At 47.8% G+C, this 24,207-nt stretch overlaps 1 protein-coding gene across 7 annotated transcripts in view; it reads right to left on the bottom strand.

The window, feature by feature from the left end:
- The window catches only part of LOC105890071 (microtubule-associated protein 4), a 99,773-nt gene that overhangs the window by 45,164 nt on the left and 30,402 nt on the right, over positions 1-24,207 (bottom strand). For 6 of the 7 annotated variants that reach the window (XM_042710302.1, XM_042710303.1, XM_042710306.1 and 3 more), the window contains 4 exons: positions 14,935-15,054; positions 14,198-14,284; positions 12,264-12,416; positions 6,696-7,964 (listed from right to left, as the gene is read on the bottom strand). In XM_042710302.1, the coding sequence (XP_042566236.1) occupies positions 6,696-7,964; positions 12,264-12,416; positions 14,198-14,284; positions 14,935-15,054 (1,629 nt within the window). The remainder of the gene's footprint in view (positions 1-6,695; positions 7,965-12,263; positions 12,417-14,197; positions 14,285-14,934; positions 15,055-24,207) is intronic. The other variant, XM_031583491.2, reaches the window with a different exon arrangement.

Raw genomic sequence — 24,207 nt, 5'->3', positions numbered from 1 at the left:
GAGGCTGCTGCACTCAACACTCTTCCTGGTAATTCACATTGGACATGTTGTCTCAGAGACACCACAGGTTTCAAACACACTTTACACGTTCCCAGACAGCCTACAGAAGCCCAGAGTGAGTGTGATGAAGGAGGGGGTCACTTTTAATGAGCTGTCTGCTGAAATAAAACCTATAAAACGGTTTATATTGTGACTACTTAGTGACTGTGAAGACTGAGGATGTAAGTGTTATACACCCTATGGTTCCCACAAGCAAATCTACTAGCTTTATTAGAAAAACAGCCTTTTCCACAGCATCCATCGCTGTCACTATGGCAACATTAACTGCTCTTTAGTCACCATGGCAACTAGCCAGGCCATACCCAGGCTGATGGCTTCCAATACCTTCCTCTAGGGGAGTTAAGCCATGGCACTGACCTCAGTGGGTATCTGCACGACCGCCCCAAACTGAAGTAGGACACCTTTCTCCAATCCATTACCTCCATTCAGATCTGCACTTCGTTTCCATGGCGGCCAAGAACTGAATCGGTGGGAGAAGATGGCAAAGCTCCCATGGCTGTAGCCAAGCTAAACCTGCTCAACATGCTGGTCAAAGTGTTCACATAGCTGGTGCCTCTCTTCTCCTTGTGTTAGTTCATCTTTGTGTCTGCTTTAGGAACATCATATATCAAACACACACCGATCATATAGACAGGACAGAGTGTGTTGAGGGAGTGGGTTGTTTGTGTCAATGTGTGTGTGTGTGTGTGCGTGTGTGTGTCTGTAGTTATAAATAGATTTGCTGAGTGAGACTCCACACCTGAGTGCCTGCCAATGTCACAAACGGCAACGAACATTCAACCAATGACTGATTAGAGGACCACCACAACAAAAGACATTCAACTAATCCCTGATCAGATGACCACCAGAGTCACAGACATTTAACCACTGATCACTGATCAGCAGCGTGTGAACATAGCCTTTTGTCCTGCATCCTTTCCTTAATCAACCCTAACTAGAGGGGAGGAGGTAAGGCACTGCAGACCCAATGCAAACATAAACTGGTCTGGCTTGGGTTGTTTAAGCCTTTATGTATCCCATATATGATTATGTATATCCCATCTATAATCAATCAAGGCAACAATATGGTTAATACTGCTTGAGGCTAAGGCTGAGCACACTGTGATAATAGCAGCATAGCAGTTATACTCCAAAAAAGGCCCATTTCATGCATTTATTTGTGCCATTTAAAAGGAGCTAAATGCAGGCTAAATGGGGTGCGTGTCTAGATCCGTCATTAGAGGAGAGCAGGCAGCAGCTGCGGTCCGCAGGACGCCCTTTAAATGAGCAATTAGCTCTGGAGCAGCCAAGGCTGCCAAAAGAGCATCATCTACATTAGAAACAGTGTTAAAGAGGGGTTCATCAGAGGCACACACGAGCCACACGCGAGTGACACACACATATACACATACCCGACTTCTCTCCCCTCAGACGGCCTAACACCCGCCCCCCTCCCCCCACCACACACACACATTCCTCCTCTCCCCTCAGACGCCCTGAAACTCCCCTCAACACACACACACACACACACACACACACACACACACACTCCTCCTCTCCCCTCAGACCTCAGACGCCCTGACACTCCCCCCTTCCCAACACACACACACACACACACACATCTCTCAGACAGAGCAGACCGTGTCCTTCCCTCTCTGCTGTTATGTAAAACTAATGACAGAGCTCTTGGGAGTACACAAAGACACTGCTTATTTCTCCGAAAACACTCACACACACACACACACACACACACACACACACACACACACACACACACACACACACACACACACACACACACACACACACACACACACACACACTAATAGAAACATACACATACACACGCATACATACACTAGGGCACGTTAAGACAGACAAACACAGACACACACACACAAATGCAGACAGAAATACACCCACACACATTTAGTTTTTCCCTTGACCCTAAAAGCTAGACACATTATTGCCCCCTCCCAGGCTGAGTGCACTCCGCCCCCACATGCCCTCCCTGCCCAGCAGTAGCTGCCTGGGCACAGGGCACTGCACACTGGCACACTATACCCGTCAGAACACATTTAGCGTGGGTACTCGCCATGAGTCCTCTCTCCGCGGCCGCCATCTCCTGTCGTCCCCCTCAAAAACACATCATGGGGCGCGTAAAAGTAGCCAGCCGGTGCGTCCACGGTTACGGTTACAACCAACCGAAAATAAACACAATGACTCAGGGAGGCGGGTGGCAGCCTGTGTGACAGGGTCGCCGCGGGAACTGTAGCTGTCCTTTGCAAAGTGTTTGCCCTGATGGTTGCGGGCACAACAGTGGCGAGGGCTTTGTTAAACCACCAGAGCCGACATCCCCTAGGGTAACTTGGCCCGCGGTGACTCTATTTCCCTCAGGTAAACACACAAACACACACACACAAGAACACAGACACACACAAGACTAACCAGTAGCAAGAGTTTGGGTCAGTTGGGTCCACCATAGAGAAAGGGGGATCTGATTGATCTAAAAGTTCTCTAACAAGCAGCCCACAGAGTTGAGAAGACACATGGCAACAGTAAGAGTGCCCACGGCAGGGTCCCACGACTCCCTAACTCGCCCCTGTCAGACAGAAACTCAATTCAGGTGAGCAGGGCGCTGTAGGGGGCTAGCTGCCTCATTAGAGTAGTGGACTAGTGCACTGCTGGATAAACTGTAGACCACAGCAAAGGAGAACATTGTAGGTTGGAGGAGATGTTTAAGGGTGAGGAGACACTCAGAAAATACAGTTAACACAAATGACCTCAATCATATAATGTCCCCCCACAGCACTCCTATCAATAAAACCATTTACACACATAATCAACTGCAGGCAGAATGTTTTAAAAGAGCTCAACTCAGGGAATGATGGGTAAATGGCAAGTCAAGAGTCACATGAGTAAGAGCAGCATACCCGCTGTAACAGGTTTAGGGTGGGGCAGTGCAGTTTAATTTCCTGTATGACGGTGTCGATTCCCAGTCGGTCTGTCCAGCTCCTTCCAGTCTTGGGGCTATCCTTCCCCCTTCCGATCGTGAGCTCTCAGACTCTCTTGCCGGGGAATCTCTGTCCCACGGTTCCTGCTGTTTGTGGGATCTCTGTCTCTCAGTTTCACCAAGCGTTTCCCCTGCGCATCAGGTGCTCCAGGTGCTGTCGTACAATAGGAACCACCGTTCTTAAGTGCCGTTACCATTAGGTGTCTTAAGCACCCACAACTGGGGGGTCCTGAGGCATTCTGGGAAATGTAGTGTTTTGAATAGCGGCCATCTTGTGGTGTGGCAGCCAGTCCTCTAGGGGAATGCCACACCCCTCTACTAGCTGGCCCATCGTGATGCCACGCTGCAGGTAACAGGTAAGAAATCAATCTGTCTCTTAATTTAGCTTAGCTTCATCAGTAAAGCGCTCTATAAGTAAAAAAAAGCAGTATAAAATATGAGCACTATTAGGGCAAGCTTAGGGCATACTTTCATTAGATAGTTCATTAGAACTGACTTAATGAACTAGAACGTCATTAGATTAGAACCTGGTAGCTTTGAGTCCTTAGTTTCCTGTTCACTGGCTATGGCCTGAAAACAGTATGAGATGGTGAAAGAAAAAGAGAGAGGGAGAAAGAGAGAGAGGGATGGGGGGAGAGAGGGAGAGGGAGAGGGAGAGTGAGAGACCATAAGAGGGAGAGAAGAGCGGATCAATGAGTCCTTCAGAGAAGCTGAGAGCTGCTTCAGCTCGATCTGCCCTGAATAAAAGACAGCCCTACCAGAGGCTTAACACACCACAAAGCTGATACGCCATTTACACACACACACACACACACACACACACACACACACACACAGACACACACACACACACACACACAGAAACTCAACAGCCTGCTTACACAGTCACTTAACTATCGGCAGTGAGCAGGCAAACATTATATTATAGCTGACACACACACACACACACACGTGCATTCACACACACACATACACACGCACATTTAAACACACACACATTCATAACACACATGCACATTCACACACACACACACACACACACACATACTGTACACACACACGCACATGTGCATTCACACACACACACATACACACACACACGCACATGTGCATTCACACACAAACACACACACGCGTGCATACAAACATACAAGCAAATACACTCAGAGATCACTTAAACACAAAACTATTTGTCAAAGGCGCACACACAAGTCAACAGATACAACAAAAAGAGATAAATAGTCATTAGACGGCACCAAAGCTGCGTCCTGTCGCCAGCTGAGGGGTAAGTAGCACCCTGTGTGACAGTTCCAGGAGAACTAAATGATAGTGAGGCAGAGGACATCTGCATCAAGAGCCCAACACACACACACACTCACACACACACTCACACACACACACACGTATACATAAACACACACACACACACACACACACACACACGCACGCACACACACGTGGCCACAAACATAGACATGCTTGCACAGACGTACAGACTCAAACTCACACCCATACAAATAGAGATACACACACACACACACACACACACACACACACACACACACTCACTTTGCAGATACCCCCACATACTTACACACAGCATGCAAGAAAGCTACAGAGAAACATCACACACAAATTGGATGCGAAGCATCTTGGATGACTCTCAGATCTAATCTCTTAGAATCAAACGGTAAAGTGCTGACTAACCACGTTCCAGATTGTTATCCACGCTGGCACTAATGAAGTCCAGTTACACCAATCGGCAATCACCAAGATCAATTTGACTCCAGTGTGCACACAGAACAGATGTCTGACTACCTAGTATGTCCACCCAGAACGCCCCAGCAGGGGAATAAGGCATAAAAACTAAACCAAGACTAAACCAATACCAATCAAACACAAACCTATGATTATAAATCTAAAACTAGGTCTCATCAAAACATCAAACATCACTCCACTGATAAATGATTCTGGCTGAAACATGGTTAAAAGCAGAAGAATATATTTATATTATATAAATATAATATATAGCTTTGAATGAAACTATCCCCCCAGGCCAGTCTAACTGTCATATGCCACATCATACAGGCTTTGGAGGTGGAGTACCATCACTTTACCTACTATGCAGGTAAGGTCAGGCTTGTCAAGGGCTTTGACCTAAGTTTTTACAATAGCCAACAGCCTCCAGTGGATGTGAACACACTTGTCAGCTCCTGGAAAGCCAGGCAGCAGGAAGTAGGAAGAAGTGCGATGACGGTCACTCTTATTGAAGACGGTGACTCACCGCTGCATAGAACTCAACAATGCCGCACAGAACGTGACGCACACACACAGAGCGGGGCTATTTTAAACGTTTACCATGTGAACTGGCATAATGAAAGATTTGCTTGAGAGCAGCAGGGGAGAGATCACCTTCATCAGGTGGCCATGACTGCGTAAGGAAGAGGCTATGAAGTGTCTGTCAAGGGGCCGGTATGGTTGACGGATTGGTCATTGCGTGTGCAAACAGCGCGTGGAACATCCTGTCCTCTATAGTTTATTGCTCCACTGTGTTCAGATGTAGCTGTTACCCATAGCAGGTGACACTCAATCAACTATTATAGCTGAAGGTAATACTAAACCCTTAAATTGGGTTTTGGTCAAGGGATCAACAAGCAGAAGCCATAATTAAGACCTGAGCATTTTATGATATCATTTTATTACCATATTATTGTATTCATTTCACCAAGGGACTCTCCATCTAAGGGGCTAATCACTTACAAATTAACTGTGAGGCATATTAAACAGATAAAAGAGCAATCACAACATGATGCCTTGAGAGGAGAACAGTGACTCACCTATTGATGATTGGGTTCGGGAGCATCAGCCGAGCATGGAATTAGAGACACACAGCAGGGAGGGGAAGGGGAACAGAAATAAAGAGAAAATTAGTGTTTACAAGATACTTCACAAACAAACCACACCAAAGAATGTGTTAGCGGTCATGCAAGACAGGGCCTCCATTCGGCATTGTGAGTGAAAAAGGTCGCTTCTGGAGGAGAGAGATGAGAGATGTTAATAGAAACTGGTGCTGTTTGACAGTGGAAACTTTCCAAAGTGATCACAATACACATGGAGGTAGATGTATATATATAGAGAGAGAGACAGAGACAGAGACAGAGAGAGAGAGAGAGAGAGAGACCTGGGGAAAAGACACACGGGTCAAGGTGTCGTCGAAGGGTAGAGAACCACCTGATTACACGGCAAACCCAGACGGTTAGATTAGTAGAAAAAACCTGTGTGGTTAATCATGAGAAGCTCGGGTCAGCCCTGACCACGTGGGTCCACACTACAGCAGAGAGAGCTCCAATACTGCACAGCCAAGCCCAAGCCACACCGAGCCGCCATGTCGAGCAGTCTCTCTCAGCAGGCACAGCCTCTGCCTGAGGAGCGCAGGGGGGAGGTGGGGGTGAGGAGTTAGTGATTGGAGAGAAAGAGAGCAGGGATGGACGACCACCACCACCACCACCACCACCACCAGCCATTGAGCCCTGGATTTGCCCGGCATGGCACAGCGTGGCATGGGTGAGGTGGCCTGTCAGTCAATCAGTGCGGTGAGTTGAGTCATGCAGTGAGTGGATCCATGCCCCACTCCACAACAAACCTTCCAGCCGGGCAGGCAGAGCAGCCGGGGGCTCCGGGGCCTCAGAGAAGCTCGGGAAGAAAGGCAGGGCAGCGGGGTTCAGACCAGAGTTCTGGGGAGACGGCAGATTCGCGTTGGGGGAGGTTGGGCTCTTGGTCGGCGCCGAGGACGAGGACGATGACGACGTGCGGGAATTCTTGCCCGACTTCTTGCCGTCCTTCAGGGTTTTCTGCTTAGGAGACTCCACGGGAGCAGAGGCAGGGGCAGGAGTGTCGAAGTTGAGAGCCTCCATCCCGGGGATGCTGAATGGGTCGCTGTGGTTGTTGTGCGGGGAGTCGTTGGACCAGACCGCGCCGGAGGGGGTGAACGGGGGGGCCGAGATCAGGGCCTCCATGGGGGTGTCCAGGCCTGTGCTCTGGAAGGCTAGCATCGGATCTCTGGCCAAGCCATCGGTGGAGGAGCCTGTAAAGGAGTGATCCTGAACAAACATGGTCTCCTCATAAACGCCGCTGTCTCCCAGGAAGAGATTTGCGTTACTCAGAGGGGAGGCCAGTGGATCTGCCTTATCCAGCTCCATGGGCAGAGGCAAGGCCTCTCTGGCATCCCCTAGGCAAGAGCCATCGGCATCCATGAGTGAGTCTTGGGCACTCATGGAAAAGGAACCTTCTGGCATGGGTGATGACGTCATAATGCCCTTAGGCGAGAAAGCTGCTGCCTGAATGGCAGGAGCGGCTGGGGCCAAGGGGGAGGTGGCTGTCAGGCAGAGCAGGTCCTGCGTGAGTGAGGCGGGCATGGCGCCCTCTTCTGGTAGATCACTGCCAAACTCCTGTGACTGGACAGCCGAGACAGAAGCTGGGACGAAGGGCTCAGCGTTGATTGCCCACTCTTCCGGAATCTTCTTCCGGCTCTTACCTTTTTTAACCCTCCCCCCGCCGCTGCGACCCCCATCCTCCCTTTCCCACCCCCCCTCCTTGCGCGGGGACCTGAAGGAGCTGTCAGACGGTGGGGTGTTCTCAACCTGGGGCTCCCCGTGACCTTTGACCTCCATGTAGTCGTACACATCGTCTCTCGGCCGCCGCTTCTTCTTCTTCTTCTGCTGTTTGCGGTCAGAGTCCCCTTCCCGCTCGTCCCCGACGCCGCTCTCGCGGGGGGGCCACTGGGTGTCCGACACGTCCTGAGGGCTCTCTGCCATCTGGCCTGCATGGCGACTGATCACCGTGGAAACGCTGGGGGTGAAGGGCAGGTCGGAGGGAATGCCAGCCTCGTCTGGCCAGCACTCACCCAGGAGACCTCGTGTGTGGAGAGGGAAGAGAGTTAAACACCACAGAAACACACATACACACACCCATACACACCCACACAGACACACTCACACACACACACAGACAAACACACACACCCAAACACACACACACACACACACACACCCACACACACACACAGACACATGAATACACTTGAGTATCTCTTTCCTCTAGAGAAAAACACACACAAACAGACAGTCACATGAATACACACGCATGTACTCATACACACCGAGAAACAAATCTACCCATAAAGGATTATCACAGTGCACCAACACATTCTGTGTGTGCAGAGCTAAACTGTGGGAAGTGCAGCATCCTTGTTTTAAAACCAAGTTTGTCCCCCTCCTTCGTGTCCTTGATAATGTTGTCATTTTCACATTGTGAGATAATCAAAAGTGTGCAGAAGAACTGCACATGGCCAACCCCTGAAAATGGGTGATAATCAGTGCAAACCCGCATGAGATAATGATTCACGAGCCCGGAGGGATGCTGCACTGCTCTCATCATCCGCAGTGGAGAGTGAGACGCCGTGACACAGCTCAGGTTATCGGGTTGTGTGCGTCCCTTCTGTGAACCTACTGCGGATGAGGCACTGCCCTGATGGTTTCGAAGATAATGAGTTTTTTTAGATGCTTGACTCACCGATGCTACAAGCCATGTTGATGTGTTTACAATGCAAAGACCGTGAGATGCACCACAGTGACAAACTCCATTTCAAAACACGGAAGAGAGTGTTTGTGAATGAAAACAATTGCATGGCATTAATGCAGAGTTATGAAAATAGATAATAAAAAATAGATACATAATAGAAAATACATGTTTGTGGCAACTGGAATTCAAACCTTATGTATATGCATACTGTATATATACTGTATATACATACACAACCATGAACACATATATTACATAGATACAAAGACAAAGACACACACACACACACACACACACACACACACACACACACACACACACACACACACACACACACACACACACACACACACACACACACACACACACACACACACACACACACTCAGTTATGGCAGACATTGTTGCACGCCCTATATCAAATAACAACAGGTCAGGCACTGCATCTTACACAACATATTTACTGCCTCAGTCTGAGGCCAGTGAAGCGCTGTGTCCCTACACGGCTTTGCCATGTGTTCAGTTGGGAAGATGCTCATGAGGTTTCTGATGTCCGGCTCTCTGCTCACTGTCTACCTGTGCTGGGGACATACACTGACTGAATGGGCACAGGGTCCAATCCACTCATCTGAAGATGGCCCCCCCCCCCCCCCCCCCCCCCCCCCCCCCCACACACACACACACACACACACACACAGACACACACACATACACTGAGGGCCCGCAACCCAGCTGAGTGCCCATCAGAAACAGGAGGCCACGCTTGACCCAGTTGTTTCCAGTCAAGGAAAGTTGTTTATCCCTGACAGAAGTGGTCTGGGGACTGTAATAGAGTCATCTGCTGTAAGGGTAAAATGAAGGAAGTCGAAAGACAATGTCCCATGAATGTCTTTTTGTCCGCTGTCCTCAGTAATGACCTTAAGCATGCCAGAATCAGGTAACAGAGTTATGTAAGGAATAATGTGAGCTGAGGTGACCCAGTATATTATAATAATGGACAAGGACACTAAATGACGTGACACACAACGTGAGGCAGTGCAGTGAGAGAGTCACTTCAGCAAGGACAACAGCTCTCCTTCTCAACCATCTGCAGTCCATGGATGGAGAGCCTCCGCATTTTAGCATGGGATGCTAGGGTAATCTGATTGTTACACAAAGGCTGTGCAAAGTGAAGCGTGAGAAGTTACTCGCTACACACGACTTGAACATGCACTAGGCTCATGTCATTGCCCCATGTCAGTATGGTACACTGCTGTTTTTTATATTTTCTTATAGATCCTAACTTTTTTAAAAGCCCTGTGTGCCTTAGCATGTTGCGCTTGGCTAATCTGAGCAGGCAGCGCTACCTGAGGGACCCATGGGGGCAGGAGCCATGCGTGACCTGCCCTCTCCCAATCTCAGCAGGGGGGTAAGCTTTGCCCCTGGAGCGTGTAGGCACCTGATGCAGTCCGTGTGGCTCTTCTACTCCAATGGGTCCAGGGTCAAATGTCCTCCTGAGCACTGTGTACACACTCCAACACACGCTAGGCTAACGCTAACGGCAACAACAGCAATGGAGCGCTGCTTGTCTGCAATTTGCTTGACTGACCCAACTCCACATGCTAGGCTAACACTAACAGCAACAACAGCAATGTAGCGCTGTTCGTCTGCAATTTGTTTCACTGTCTAGGCTAACACTAATGGCACATTACTGTAGTCCTGCTACATTGACACTGGGAATACTGAGCTATACTGAGCCCATCTGTTCCGCAGTAAAGCTCTGTTCATTTATGTATTCAGCTCTATTTGTGTATTTGTATTCTTTAGCAAAGGTTTTGTTTATCATGGCAGTTTTATTTAAGAGTAGAATGTGCAAAAAAACAGCATTTTTGACTATGCTCAGGACATGAACTTTTTAAGTAATTCCTGTCTGTGTGGTGCTTGACTCATCAGACAGGAGGAGTAAGGCTTCTCTGCCAGGGTCTGGGTCTGTGGGCTTAGATGAGGATGCCAAATCAGTAGACCCACTGCCCCCTCCCTTGGGTAAAACATCTGCTCAGCAGGTTACAGACTCGCTGCAGGCCTCTACCCCAGTGTGTACACACACACGCACGCACGCACACACACTTACGCTTCAACACATATGCACACATGAGCACACACATCAGACGTCCAATCCACTCATCTGAAGGTACACACACACACAGACACACACATAGACACATATGGACACACACAGACACACACACATAGATAGACATAGACACACATGGACACACACGGACATGCTCTGACACATGTGCACATATGGGCACATGGTTCAATCCACTCATCTGAAGCTGCCCCCCCCCCTCCACACACACACACACACACACATACACAAACTTTCTGACCAGTAAGCAGCCCAGTGCACCAACACACACCATACCCCAGCTGCAGGCTCCCACCCACAGCACAACAGAGCAAGACTGCCCCCGAGAGACTGTCACACTACCCACACTCACAGTTAGTCCTGACACTGGATAAACATGAGAGTTCAATCGCCTTCTTTGAGTGATGCTCCAATCAGACATAGCTGATGGTGGACGAGCCAGAGAGCACTTAACTGCTGAGTCAGCGTCCTAGTCAGATCCAGCAGTCCTCTTGAGAGGTGAAACTGTAAATCCTTATTAAGCCATTTTACCTGTCTTTGGCCATATGCTAAACTATGCATGTCCCTATGTCAAGGATTAAATAAAATGTCCTTTGATCTATGATAAATGTGGCCCTTGTCAGACTAGATAGAGACTGTCTGATAGAGCGTCCCCTGGTGGCAGTGATGGGCACTGCACTGACCTGGAAAAACGGGATTGGGATTTGAAGAGGGGATATACCCAGCGGGGGTCCTCCTGCCTTAATCCCATAATCCCCTGATGAAAACCCAAACATCATTGCCATGGCAGCGGGTTAAGGAAGAGCGCCGCATGAGACACCCATGTGATCATCAGACTGTACAGATGGTCCACTGACTCCTTACTGTACGCACACGTACAGTAACTCATGACCTTCAGACACTCATTTCCGCTTACACACACACATATATTTATACCTCAACAAACACGCACACGCACACACACCCGCAAACACAAAGACACAAACTCTGCGATACACACACATGACAAGTAAAGACAGTTATGTGACAACAGCAATGTGGTGCACTTGAACTTCCCCTTTTCATAAAAAATAACCCATGACAGCAGGGGAATAAACTCACCCATTTCCACTCTTAAGGGACTTTAAGGGCTGATCCCATCAAGAAGCGGGCATGAAGTTGTCTGAAGTTTTTATGTTTGTGAGTGTCTGTGAGTCAGATTATAGTGTCAGTGTATGGCCCTTTATGTGTACAGAAGTGTGTGTGTGTGTGCATGTGTGTATTTATGTGCATTTATGTGCCAACGTCTATGTTTGTTTGTGCAATGTGTGAGTATGTGTGTGTGCATATGTCCGTATGTAGCTCTTTGTATGTGCGCGTGTGTTTATGTGCAAATCTTCCTTTGCCAATATGGATGTGGATGTGCATGTGAATGTTCTGTTTGTATATGCAGTGTGTGCGTGTGTGCATGTGTGTGTGTAACTCTCTCTCTGTGTGTATGTGTGTGTGCGCTTGTCCTACCTGCAGACATGTCCATGATGTTTTTGGGGGTGGCGGCAGCATCTTTGGTGGGTATCTGAGGCTCTGCGGGCATGGGTGGGGGCCTCTGGGGCTCGGCAATGCTGGGGGGGCGCTCAGCCTGCAGTGGTGCCACCCCCACTGGCTGGGAGAACCCTGCAGACACACACACACACACACACACACACACACACACCTTGTTTCATAACAGCACTCTCAAATGAACTAATGCAGTCTCAAAGCAAGCACAGAATGTGAAGGCTTGCACTTTAGTCCCCGTTTTTGGCTACTTAAAATAAAGAATCGAAACAGAGCGGCTTAATAGGTTGACTAGGCCAAAACTGACCTATTTAGTCTAACTAGCCCTGCGACTGCTCCAGTGGCTGATTTTCACACTAGTCTACTAGTCTAGGGGTAACACTGGTGAGCTAACAGCGGCTCTGCCATGATGGTGAACTGGCAACAACGGTGAGGTAACAGTGGCTCTGATGATGGTGAACTGGCTGAGCAGAGCTAATGCTGGTGCGGCCATGACGGTGAGCTTTCGGAAGAGAGTGACTCATCACTCCGGAGCAGGGAGCCATTCCCAGCCCTAATGACTCCACTGAGTCCCAGGAGTCACACTTAACGCCCAGATTTACGAGCCACGCTCTACACAGGGACTGTGCTGAAGGACACGGAGACAGAGAGTGGCAGAGGGACAGAGAGAGAGAGACAGACAGGGACAGAGAGTGGCAGAGGGACAGAGAGAGAGAGACAGACAGGGACAGAGAGTGGCAGAGGGAGAGAGAGAGAGAGACAGACAGGGACAGAGAGTGGCAGAGGAAGAGAGACAGATAAATAGAAACAGACAGAGAAAGGAAAGACAGAAAAAGGGAGGGGAAGAGGAATGTGACAGTAAAGAAATTGAGATGCAGATGGAGGAGAGAGGCAGATAGAAAGAGAGACAAGGAGATGGAGACAGAAACAGAGACAAAGAGAGGGAGGTAGAAAGAGAGACAAGGAGAGTGAGACAATAAGAGAGACAAATAGAGTCTCTGGGGAGGACAAGGCAGAAGCTACACCATGTTCTCCATGTTTACTCGAGGGATATCACATATTGACAGCATTTTCTCTGACTAGCTGACTAGTATGATAACTTACTAGCCATCTGACATTCCCCTTAATGAAGACAGATTGATAAGCGTCCCTCTCTCTCCTGTTGAGTTAGAACTGCCTAGCAACACCTTCCTAGAAAAGTGCGTGCTGGATGTCGCCGTGGCGACTGACACCAGTGGCTAATGACTCCCTGCAGTAGAAGGGCACAGAGAGGTGCAGCGAAGCTGACAAACACACCAGATGCACAACCACCAGCAAAAGCCATTACGGCCTTAGATTACACTGATGTATGTGTGTGTGTGTATGTATGTGTAAATACATGTGTAGGTGTGTTTGTGAATGTGTTTATGTACTGTATATGTGTGTGTGTCTGTGGGTGTATGAGTCAGGCTCACACAGCACACAGCCAGATGCCACCACAGGAGCACGACACATTCACATTCAGACAGAACATGACAGATAGAATATGATGATAGATATGATAGTGTGATGGTGGTGGGAAATGTACCATTTAGACATCAAAACTGATAAAAGAGTATTATATTTACAGATGTATGGGCCTTTGCACACTCAATGCAACAGATGTCTGCAGCTAGACACATATATAGTACATTGTGTCAAGATTGCTAAGTAGGAATGAAAAGCTTCTCTATTGTCTTTTCAGTCATAGAAAATGATATGTAAATATGTCAATTCCTTTCAGTAAACAAAAAACAGTGTGAACAACAACAGGGTGTTCAACACTGCTGTATAATACATACAACAGTAACATGTACATAACATGGTTTATTTTGTTTGTTTGTGTTGCGGATGAGGGTAAAACACGTAAAGCAAATGACCTGTGAAGGTCCCCACGTGGCCGCTGTCCATCATCTGAGAGGGGGTGGGCTGGGCTCCCCACTGATCTGAGAAACCAGCCATAGAGTCTAGGGGTGGAGGGGAAGAGAGAGGGGGAAAGAGAAGAGATGGAGGGTGAGAAAAAAGAGAGAGGGAGGGAGAAAGAGAGAACAAGGGTGAGAGAGAGGAAGTGAGAAAGAGAGAGGCAAGGTGAGAAAGAGAGATGGAGGGAGAGAGAGGGGGGTGAGAAAAAAAGAGAGAGAGAGAAGGAGGGAGAAAGAGAAAGAAGGAAAAGCAAGGAAAAGAATGAGAGAAATGGGGAGTGAATAGAATAGAATAGAACAGAAAGAGAATAGACACGTGAGATCATAATTCAGAAGACCTTGTGATACTGAAAAGAAAAGATCTCCATTCGAAACATTTTCTTAATCTATTTCTACATTTTTTATTTTCTAAAATCTGAATTAGATCTAATGTTGAAAAGCTATTTCTACACTACCGAGTCTGAAGGTGATGCATTCAGAGGGCATGTGTGGCCTTTCCTCCAAGTCCTCTTTAAATGTCCTGACTGCAGGGAGACACACACACAGACTGTAGCATGGGTAGCACTACAGCAGCATGACTAGGCTCTTCTCACTGCTGTCAGTAGTCACACTGGGGACACTTTAACTAAACCCTGGTGCTCCCACAGCCAAACACACACAACCGCTCTCATAAACGACTTATAAACAGCTCTCACCTGGAAGGAAGTCCGGTACGAAGGCCTGCTGTTCGGCCAAACACGGCCTCACTTCCCCCTGAGGCTCTGGGCGTGACGCCGTAATCAGTCCTCCTGGTGTCACCGCAGAACTCACCGGTCCTGTAACAGACACCAGATCAGATTGGTTCCTAGTGTGTCAGCGTGCGTGGAGCACAGATGTCTGCTCTGCTCTGCTCTGTGCAGCAAGGGTTCCCCTGAGCACGCCACACGAGCAAAACACCCACCCTTGTCAGAGAACACAGCATCCCCACGTGGCATCCGGCCACTGTTAAATTCAACTCCAGGAGAGTTCATTTCACACTACATTTTTTCCCCCCTTGTGTACTCACCTTTCCCAGAGAACACAGCATCCCCAGAGTCGGCCTACTGACTATCTCTGATTATCTCTCCGCAATCTAACAACACGACAAATCTCCGAGCTGCCCGTGTCCCCTGGAGCTGTGCACTCTCCCGTAGAGCTGCTATCCACGACACAAAAGAACGCCGCAGCAGAGACGGAGCCCAGCCAGCTGCTTCAGGCCCTTCGGTTCTGAACTCTACCTCTGCTCTTAAGTGCGGTGTGGTTTGGGTCCGCGGTGCCGGTTCCGGTTTCGGAGGCGAGCCGGTGCGGGCCCTGTGTGTCTGATGTGAAGTGGCTTCTCAGCAGTGGCTGCGCTGGAGTGAGAGATGCACCCAGCGCCCCCCTGCCCCAGTCTCCCAATCTCTCAATCCCCCTGCCTGCCTAACCCCCCCCCCCCCCACACACACACACACTCCCACCCCTCTCAGTCAGTGCCTCGCCAGCGCCCTCCGAGCACCAGGGTGGGTGACGCTGAGGCGAGCGGACAAGAAGGAACCCAGAGACACAAATGCAGCGACGCGACACAGCAATGTGCGACCCCAAAAAACACCCACGCGGCCAAACGAGGCACCATGCATGATGGCACAGGGGCTTATACGGCACTGTTGGCCAAGGACAGGCAGAGGAAAAGCTCTGAGGTTTTCCTCCACTGGGCTATGGAAGAGAAGGACTGATTTGTCAATGAATCAATAAGCCAACATCTTTCAATAAACTGCAGTGCATGTGGACACTAACCTTACCACTGATAGTTCACTCTCACTCAAGGACAGGTGCACCAGAAAACCATGAGGTTTATCTCTTAAGGAAAACTTGACAGATGCACTCATTTCATTTTTTATTTTTCTATACCTTTATTTAACCAGGGAAAATCATTGAGATTAAAAATCTCTTTTGCAAGTGTGCCCTGGCCTCAAGGGCAGCACACAACAACCAAATAAGACAATCGACAAAGGAACGACAACAACACAACAGTTATTATCTAACACCAGTTCCGACAATTCCAGGAGAGCCGAGAAAGGATACTAACAGATGCTAGCTGGCAAAGGTGCAGAAAAGGATACTATCCACAGCAAATCAGCAGAAACACTCGGCTAAAAGCCCACATCGATGTAATTCAGCTCTGTGAAATATGATCAAAAGCCCACCTCGATCTAATTCAACTTTGTGATCAAAGCAGATAAAAAAGAGTCCCTTTTTCAAGGCAGATCAAGGCAGATTAAACTTCTGATTTAAATAACAAAAGAAATGATCACGAAAACACGAGACAAACAATTCAATGAAAGACTGCAATAACTTCTGCAATAACCTTTATTTTGTGTAAAATGTACTACTAGTATGCATTCAATGTTTCTTCTACTACATGTCAATGCCAAACTGTTTATGATAAGATCCTGGCCTCACATCACTAATATTACTAGTGGATGCAGTGGAAACCAACATGGAAAACATGACTCCCTGCTTGGTCTGTGTTCCTGTCCATGGTCCTGAAATACACTCAGTCAGATGGCCGAAGAGCTGAACCATGAGGAGCTGACTCATGCTACTACAAAAGATTAAGTCCGAACTCAAGTGCCCTGTGGTGTACAGCATTCACACTATGATGCCAGTGACCGAATATGCCCTTCCTGATGTCCCCTTGTGCAGCCTGACTGCAGCCCCCAGTCTCCTGTCTGTGGGGGCAGACACAATCCACAATCCTAATTATGTAAAATAGTGATTCTTAAGCCCCTTACGCACCCAGCCAACGTCAGTGGGCATCAGTGAGCGTCTGCGGCCCTAGTTTCTGCAGTGTATCCCACACCTTTGGCACTCCTCGGACGCCCCTGTCAGCAGACTTTTTATCTGATTGATCATGTTGAATCAGCAATCACTCTGATTGGTGGTTCAGCAATTGTTTTAAAAACTGAGGTTTCATTTATCTCCAGCTCTCGACACAGGGTTCGGGAAAGCCCCTCAAGCCTGTCGCCATTCATGATTGCACTCACTTAATGTGATTTCTTCTTATTTTTCACCTGCAACTCTTCCATTTTTTTCCACAACCAAAAGACCAAGGGCTGACAAAGCCAGTGCCATTTTCAACTTCTTATCAGACATATTCCCAGGGTGTATTCAAGTGCTACTTTTTGGCCCCAACACAGGCGATGTGAGGCAATGCAACAATTGGCTTTTGTCGTTGCTAGTTCTGTGATGTCAGTTTAGTGTTTCTCCCTGGCTTTTTGGTTTAGTAGAGTAGCGTTATGACCAAACACTCATGAGCCTTTGTGTGTGTGTGTGTGTGTGTTTGTGTGTGTGTGTGTGTGTGTGTGTTTGTGTTATAGCCTACATTCAGCCATCAGTGAGGTTGTAATATGCTTTTCCTTAAGTTTCAAGATTCTAGTCTTTAAAGAGTGTGTCTACACTAAGCCAGTAATCACAGATCTGGAGGGGGGCAGTTTGAACATGTCTGGGGCAGGGATGTCTGGGTGGTGATTTGGCCCATAGCCTCGCCCCAGTACCCCTGCCAGGGACACACCAACCACACCCACATGTCCGTGATGAGGACCCAGCCTTCTCTTCAGGGGGGTTAGGAGACCCCCCATCCAGAGGAGTCGCAGCCTTCCATTAGACAGATGTCCGGCTGTTAGAGGATAACCACAGCTGCTCACTCACTGGGTTAATTCCTTCTGTTTGACACATCCTCTTACTCCTCTTACTGTAGTGAATCTAAAATATGCCAAAATACTTCCCATAACGTACATTCATACAAGCATTCTAATGGATGTACCGACTGAAGACATATGGCTTTTTTGTCCTTATTGCAGTAATTACATAAGACAGCCTCTGCATGTTCTCAATGCCATCTATCCATGTAACACAGTTTTAGCTGATGGTGTGTGAGCAGAATGAAAAGGCCACCAGTGCCCGTCCATGAGGTGGTGATGGCAGGGCAGTCTGTGGATTAGCACAGCCACACAAGCAGCTAGCGTTGCTCACCCAGCTGAGGCAGAGGTCGCGTTATAATCTGTGTGTATGTGTGTGTGTTTGTGTGTGTGTGTGTGTATGTGTGCACATGAGTGTGCATGTGCTTATGTGTGTGTGTGTGTGTGTGTGCGTGTGTATCTGTGTGTGTCTAATGCAGTCATACAAAGACGACTACAGCCACCTCCAGTAATACGGCTACTGTTACTCATCCAGAGTTACTCCGTGTTGTGTTTTTAAGAACTAGAAAAAAGGTCTCCCTTTGTGCTATAAGTATTAAACAACAGAAAAGCTGTGAAAAGATACTGCACTGGGGGGGCGTGTGGGCATTTTTGGTAAGACTAAACCAGGGAGAGAGCGAGTGATAGAGAGAGAGAGAGAGAGAGAGAGAGAGAGAGAGAGAGAGAGAGAGAGAAAGAGAGAGAGAGTATGTCAGAATGAGTGAGAGAGAAACAGACAGAACACCCAAAAGAAAGACTCTTAAGAGTGAGTGGGAGAGACAGACAGAGAGAGAGTGAAGAGACAGACAGAGAGAGTGAAGAGGCAGAGTGAGTGCCTGTCTGAGAGAGGAGATGGCTAGAAAATGAACAAGCTGGAAAGAGTGCAGAGACGATGGAGAAAGAGAGAGAGAGATGATGGGGAGGGAGAGAGAGAGAGAGAGAGAGACGATGGAGAGAGAGAGAGAGAGAGATGATGGGGAGAGAGAGAGAAGCCAACTCTGAAAAGCCCAACCCAGGGTCACTCACGGATATTAACTGACGGGACATTCACATCTCCAGGCAGTCGACAGCCAAGGAAACAAACACAGCACCAAACAAAACAAAAAACAACCACACAAAAAAAAAAGAATAACAAATAAACAAATAAACAAACCAACAGACTTCTCCAGAAATGGGTGTCTGCTCTCAAAGTGCAGAGTCATCCTGCTCCCAGTTTAGCCCGCACCCAACCCCACCCCACCTCTTCCTCTCCCCAACAAGCATGATGGGTCACTCCAATGAGTGTTATTTTAGAAACCACAGCCATTCGTCTGAGCAGGGTGGCATATATTTGAGGTGGGGGGTGGCAGGGGCTGAAATGCAAAGCAGAAACTGACCGACCAGACTAATCACAGAGAGAAGGAAGACAGAGGGGTAGGCTGACGGAGAGATATATAAACTGATAAATTAAACTGGTAGGCTGGCAAATAGGTGTGCAGATAAATAGATAGAGATAAAGAGTAGGGATAGGGAGGCAGACAGACAGACAGGTATTAGATAGATACGCACAAGGGAGAGGGTCCACAGAGGAGGCAGACAGACAGGTATATTAGATAGATACGCACAAGGGAGAGGGTCCACAGAGGAGGCAGACAGACAGGTAGCCAGACAGGTAGGTTTGATAAATAAGCACAAGGGAGAGGGTCCACACAGGAGGAGAGGAGACAGAGGGTAGGAGGCCAGCCAGACAAAGATAGCACACTGAGATAATAACACACAGAGACTTAACAGGGCTTTGATGTCATGCACTGACGTACTCGTGTGTTTAATCGTGTGTGTGTGTTGACTAACTTCTGAATGCCCAGGCTAACCTCTCTCCCACTCTCATATCCTCCCCTCTCCTCCTAAACCCAGACTGTTCTCCTCTCCTCCTAAACCCAGACTGCTCTCCTCTCCTCTCCTCCTCCTAAACCCAGACTGCTCTCCTCTCCTCCTCCTAAACCCAGACTCTTTTATCCCTTCTGCCTGACCCCTTCGACACTTCTCTGTGTGTGATTATGTGAGTCAGTAGGTGTGTGTGTGCGTGTTTGTGTGTGTGTGTGTTTGTATTTGAGTTGCATCTTTATTGGTACCCATCCCACCCTAGGGACAGATTTTCTCTCCAGTGGATGAGTCTGTGTGTGTGTGTGTGTGTGTGTGTGTGTGTGTGTGTGTGTGTGTGTGTGTGTGTGTGTGTGTGTGTGTGTGTCTGTGTGTGTGTGTGTGCAGCAGCAGAAGCGGTCAGTGTCCCAACCCTGTGATATCTGCCCATAGAGAACAGGTGAGTGTCAGTGTCCCAACCCTGTGATATCTGCCCATAGAGAACAGGTGATTGTCAGTGTCGCTGTGACTCATCACCACACTATTCACACTGACCCACACTGAGTTCCCATTGAGGAACCCTTAGGGATTTTCAACCCAGAACTGCTTGATGATGATTAATGAATACAGGCAATGTGACAGACAGCTACAGAGCAGTTTGAAGAATGCTCTTTAAATCACTGAGGAATCAAGTGTTCCTGATGAGGAAGAATTTCAATGTAGCACATTTCTCCTCTCACATCTGCATCACAGACCTCACATCTGCGTTACACACCACATAAACACTCCAACACTGACACAAGTTGACACAACACTGACACCCACATGAAAGACAAACATACACATATGAAAACACACACACACACACATGCACGCACACACACCCACACACGCACGCACACACATCTTTAACTATCATCCCCTAACATAGAGCATTGAATTGCTATGAGTAACGTAAGACTACCAGCTGAAACACACCTAGCGAGTGACTTCTACTTCACTTCTACTTGACACACAGGGACCCTTCTGCAGATCTGGGTCCTGAGTTCTCCCCCATGTAAGGTGTGTGACTGGTGGACGGCTGCCAGCTGTGATACCCCAGGGTGGGTGATGGGATGGTGAGCTAACGCAGTGGCTTGAGAGGGGCAGGACACAGAGGCAGACGAGAGGTGACACTAGAGGTGGGTGGGGGGGATGAGTGGGGGGGGGATAGGCCGGTGACCGACGGGTGAGACAGCTCACCCGTAGAGCCAAGGTGACAGGATACCCGCTGGGCACGGCCGGAAAGATAGCGGAGGAGAGGGAAACCCTGGGAGAAGAGGGTGATGGGAATGGGCAGCTTTGTGTGTTTGTGTGGGTCAGTGCCTATGTATGTGTGTGTGGGTCAGTGCCTATGGATGTGTGTGTGGGTAGGTACGTGTGTTTGTGTGTGGGTCAGTGCCTATGTATGTGTGTGTGGGTCAGTGCCTATGTATGTGTGTGTGGGTCAGTGCCTATGGATGTGTGTGTGGGTAGGTACGTGTGTTTGTGTGTGGGTCAGTGCCTATGTATGTGTGTGTGGGTCAGTGCCTATGGATGTGTGTGTGGGTAGGTATGTGTGTTTGTGTGTGGGTCAGTGCCTATAGATGTGTGTGTGGGTAGGTATGTGTGTATCTGTGTGGGTAGGTACGTGTGTGTCTGTGTGGGTCGGTGTCTATGTGTGTCTGTGTGGGTCGGTGTCTATGTATGTGTGTGTGGGTCAGTGCCTATGGATGTGTGTGTGGGTAGGTACGTGTTTTTGTGTGTGGGTCAGTGCCTATGGATGTGTGTGTGGGTAGGTATGTGTGTTTGTGTGTGGGTCAGTGCCTATGGATGTGTGTGTGGGTAGGTACGTGTGTGTCTGTGTGGGTCGGTGTCTATGTGTGTCTGTGTGGGTAGGTATGTGTGTATCTGTGTGGGTCGGTGTCTATGTGTGTCTGTGTGGGTAGGTATGTGTGTGTGTCTGTGGTTTGAGTGTGTGTCTGTGTGGGTCGGTGTCTATGTGTGTGTGTGTGGGTAGGTATGTGTGTGTGTCTGTGGTTTGAGTGTGTTTTCATATGATTGTAAAAGTAGCAGAGTGTGTACTCTATGTATGTGTGTGAATATCTGAAAGCTTATCTGTCTGCCGTGAATGACGATTAATGTATGTGTGCACCTAACATGTGTACGGTTAGATGTGTAACATTTCGTGTGTCTGTGTGTCTCTGTGTGTGTGTGTGTGTGTGTGTGTGTGTGTGTGTGTGTGTGTGTGTGTGTGTGTGTGTGTGAGAGAGAGAGAGAGAGAGAGAGCATTCAGAGCTGCAGGTTCCTCTTCCCCTTCAAATGTGGCAAGGGGGCAGATTCTCTGTAGCTTAGGCTGCTGTCAGTCCAGCTCTGTCAAAGCCAATGATCAGGCAAGCATAGCTGACCACACACACAAACAGAGTTGGCTTTAAACCACATTCTCTAACACTTCAACACACACTTTTCAACGGTTCTTTCCAGAGAATCGCTGAACAAACACACACACTCACCCACAACCCTGAGTGAATATGTCTGAAGTAAGAACAAACTCAGATGGACAAGGACACTGTGTGTGTGTGTGTGTGTGTGTGTGTGTGTGTGTTAATAAGAGAATGCAAGTGAAAGAGTGTGTGTGTGTATGAGAATAAGAGAGTGAGAGTGAAAGAGTGTGTGTGTGTGTGTGTGTGTGTGTGCATGCTTGCCAGTGTTTATATGTGCATATCAACCACTGAAGCAGCAAAAGGGCACCAGCGACACAAGCAGTCAGACTGAGAAGAGATGCATTTGGAAACGGAAGTGACATGCTGAAGAGAGTGACAGAGAAAGAGAGAAAGTGACGGAGTGAGAGAAAGGGACAGCGAGAAAGAAAGAGGCAGAGTGAAAGAAAGTGAGAGAGAATGAGAGAGGGAGAGAGAGAAAGAAAGGGAGAAATAGATCTCATTGAAAATGCACAGCCGCTGCAGGGCCTTTAAGAGAAGTGTGTATGATAGCCCCTCAGTGGAGCGAGCACTACTGAAAGGCAGTGTTGTGAGTGGACATGTCCTCAGTGTGTCCTCAGTATGTTCTCAGTGCCAACTTTCCTACTGCTCTTCAGGGCACAGTTTCACTCTGGAGATGCCAGGCTCTTTCCATGTGCAATATCTATGTCCACAACATACATACAGATTTTTACTGAAAAACTCTCAAACAATGGTGAATGTAGGAAAGAAGAGGGGGAAAACATAATTTATATTTACTTAAATATGTTAGATTAAATATGTATTATAGATTTAAAGTATCTGAAGAGAAATACAAGTATGTTTTTACTTGAATGTATTCATATCACATGCACTTTAAGTATACTTCCATGTGTTTTCAAAACTTAAGTTTTAAATTAATACATTTCATGTAACACACCATTCTGAAATAGATTTCAATTACTGTATTTTTGACACATTGAAGTGATCTTTTAAAAAAGGAACCTGGAATTGTTCCAGTTTTATGTGCTTATCGGAGAATTCACAAACAAATAAAATGTAAGTGATGGGACATTTTGTAAAATGTCTTTTTTTTGGCAGATACACATAAAAAGATACCTGTCATCATTCACCAGTCTGACAAAAGACAATGGCCATTGTATTCTTTCTAATTTTAACACATGAAGAAAATGGATTTGAACAGTGATTCAGAGCAGTGACTATATAAACATACTACAGACATCTGTGCGTACTGAAGTACACAGAAGGGAGTATTATAAGCATAGCTATTAGAAGAGCTATTATTCAAACGTATGCTAACACATTTCTGAGAAACACACTCAATAATATATTTATGCCCTACTTATGTGACACATGAGTTCCTTTTTTAAACGTCTTTCAGTGACCTTTAACTGTAATATAGACAAAATTAAGTTGAGGTTCATGTGTGTGTGCGCATATGTCTGTGTGTGCATGTGTGTGTGTTGTGTTTTTTGTGAGTGTGTTTGCATGTGCGTGTGTATGCAAGTGTGTGTGTGTGGGAGAATGTGTGTGTGAGTGGTGTGTGTGTGTGTGTGTGTGTGTGTGTGTTCAGTCTATTTTCTTCCTGTCACAGATGTGTCACAGTACAGCAGAGGAGCCATTGATCACTCAGGATTGCACAGCTGGCAGGAGAGAAACCCAGAGGAACACCCCCATCCTCCACCTCACCCAGGACAGAGAGAGAGACAGAAGAGATAGATAGAGATAGAGAGGAGAATAGAGTGAGGGGGGTTTGGAGGAGAACACTGACAAATGAAGAGATGTGAGGAAATGAGAGGAGGAGATGAGGAAAGGGGAAGAGACGAGAGGAGAGGAGATTAGAAGACTACACGCACTGCACAGTGGTGTGCAATATGGCCGCAGCATAAAGTGACAG

Source organism: Clupea harengus, chromosome 17, assembly GCF_900700415.2.
Source record: "Clupea harengus chromosome 17, Ch_v2.0.2, whole genome shotgun sequence".
Taxonomy (NCBI): Eukaryota; Metazoa; Chordata; class Actinopteri; order Clupeiformes; family Clupeidae; genus Clupea; species Clupea harengus.
The sequence above is the reverse complement of the archived record's forward strand: the minus strand, read 5'-3'. Positions and strand labels throughout refer to the sequence as shown.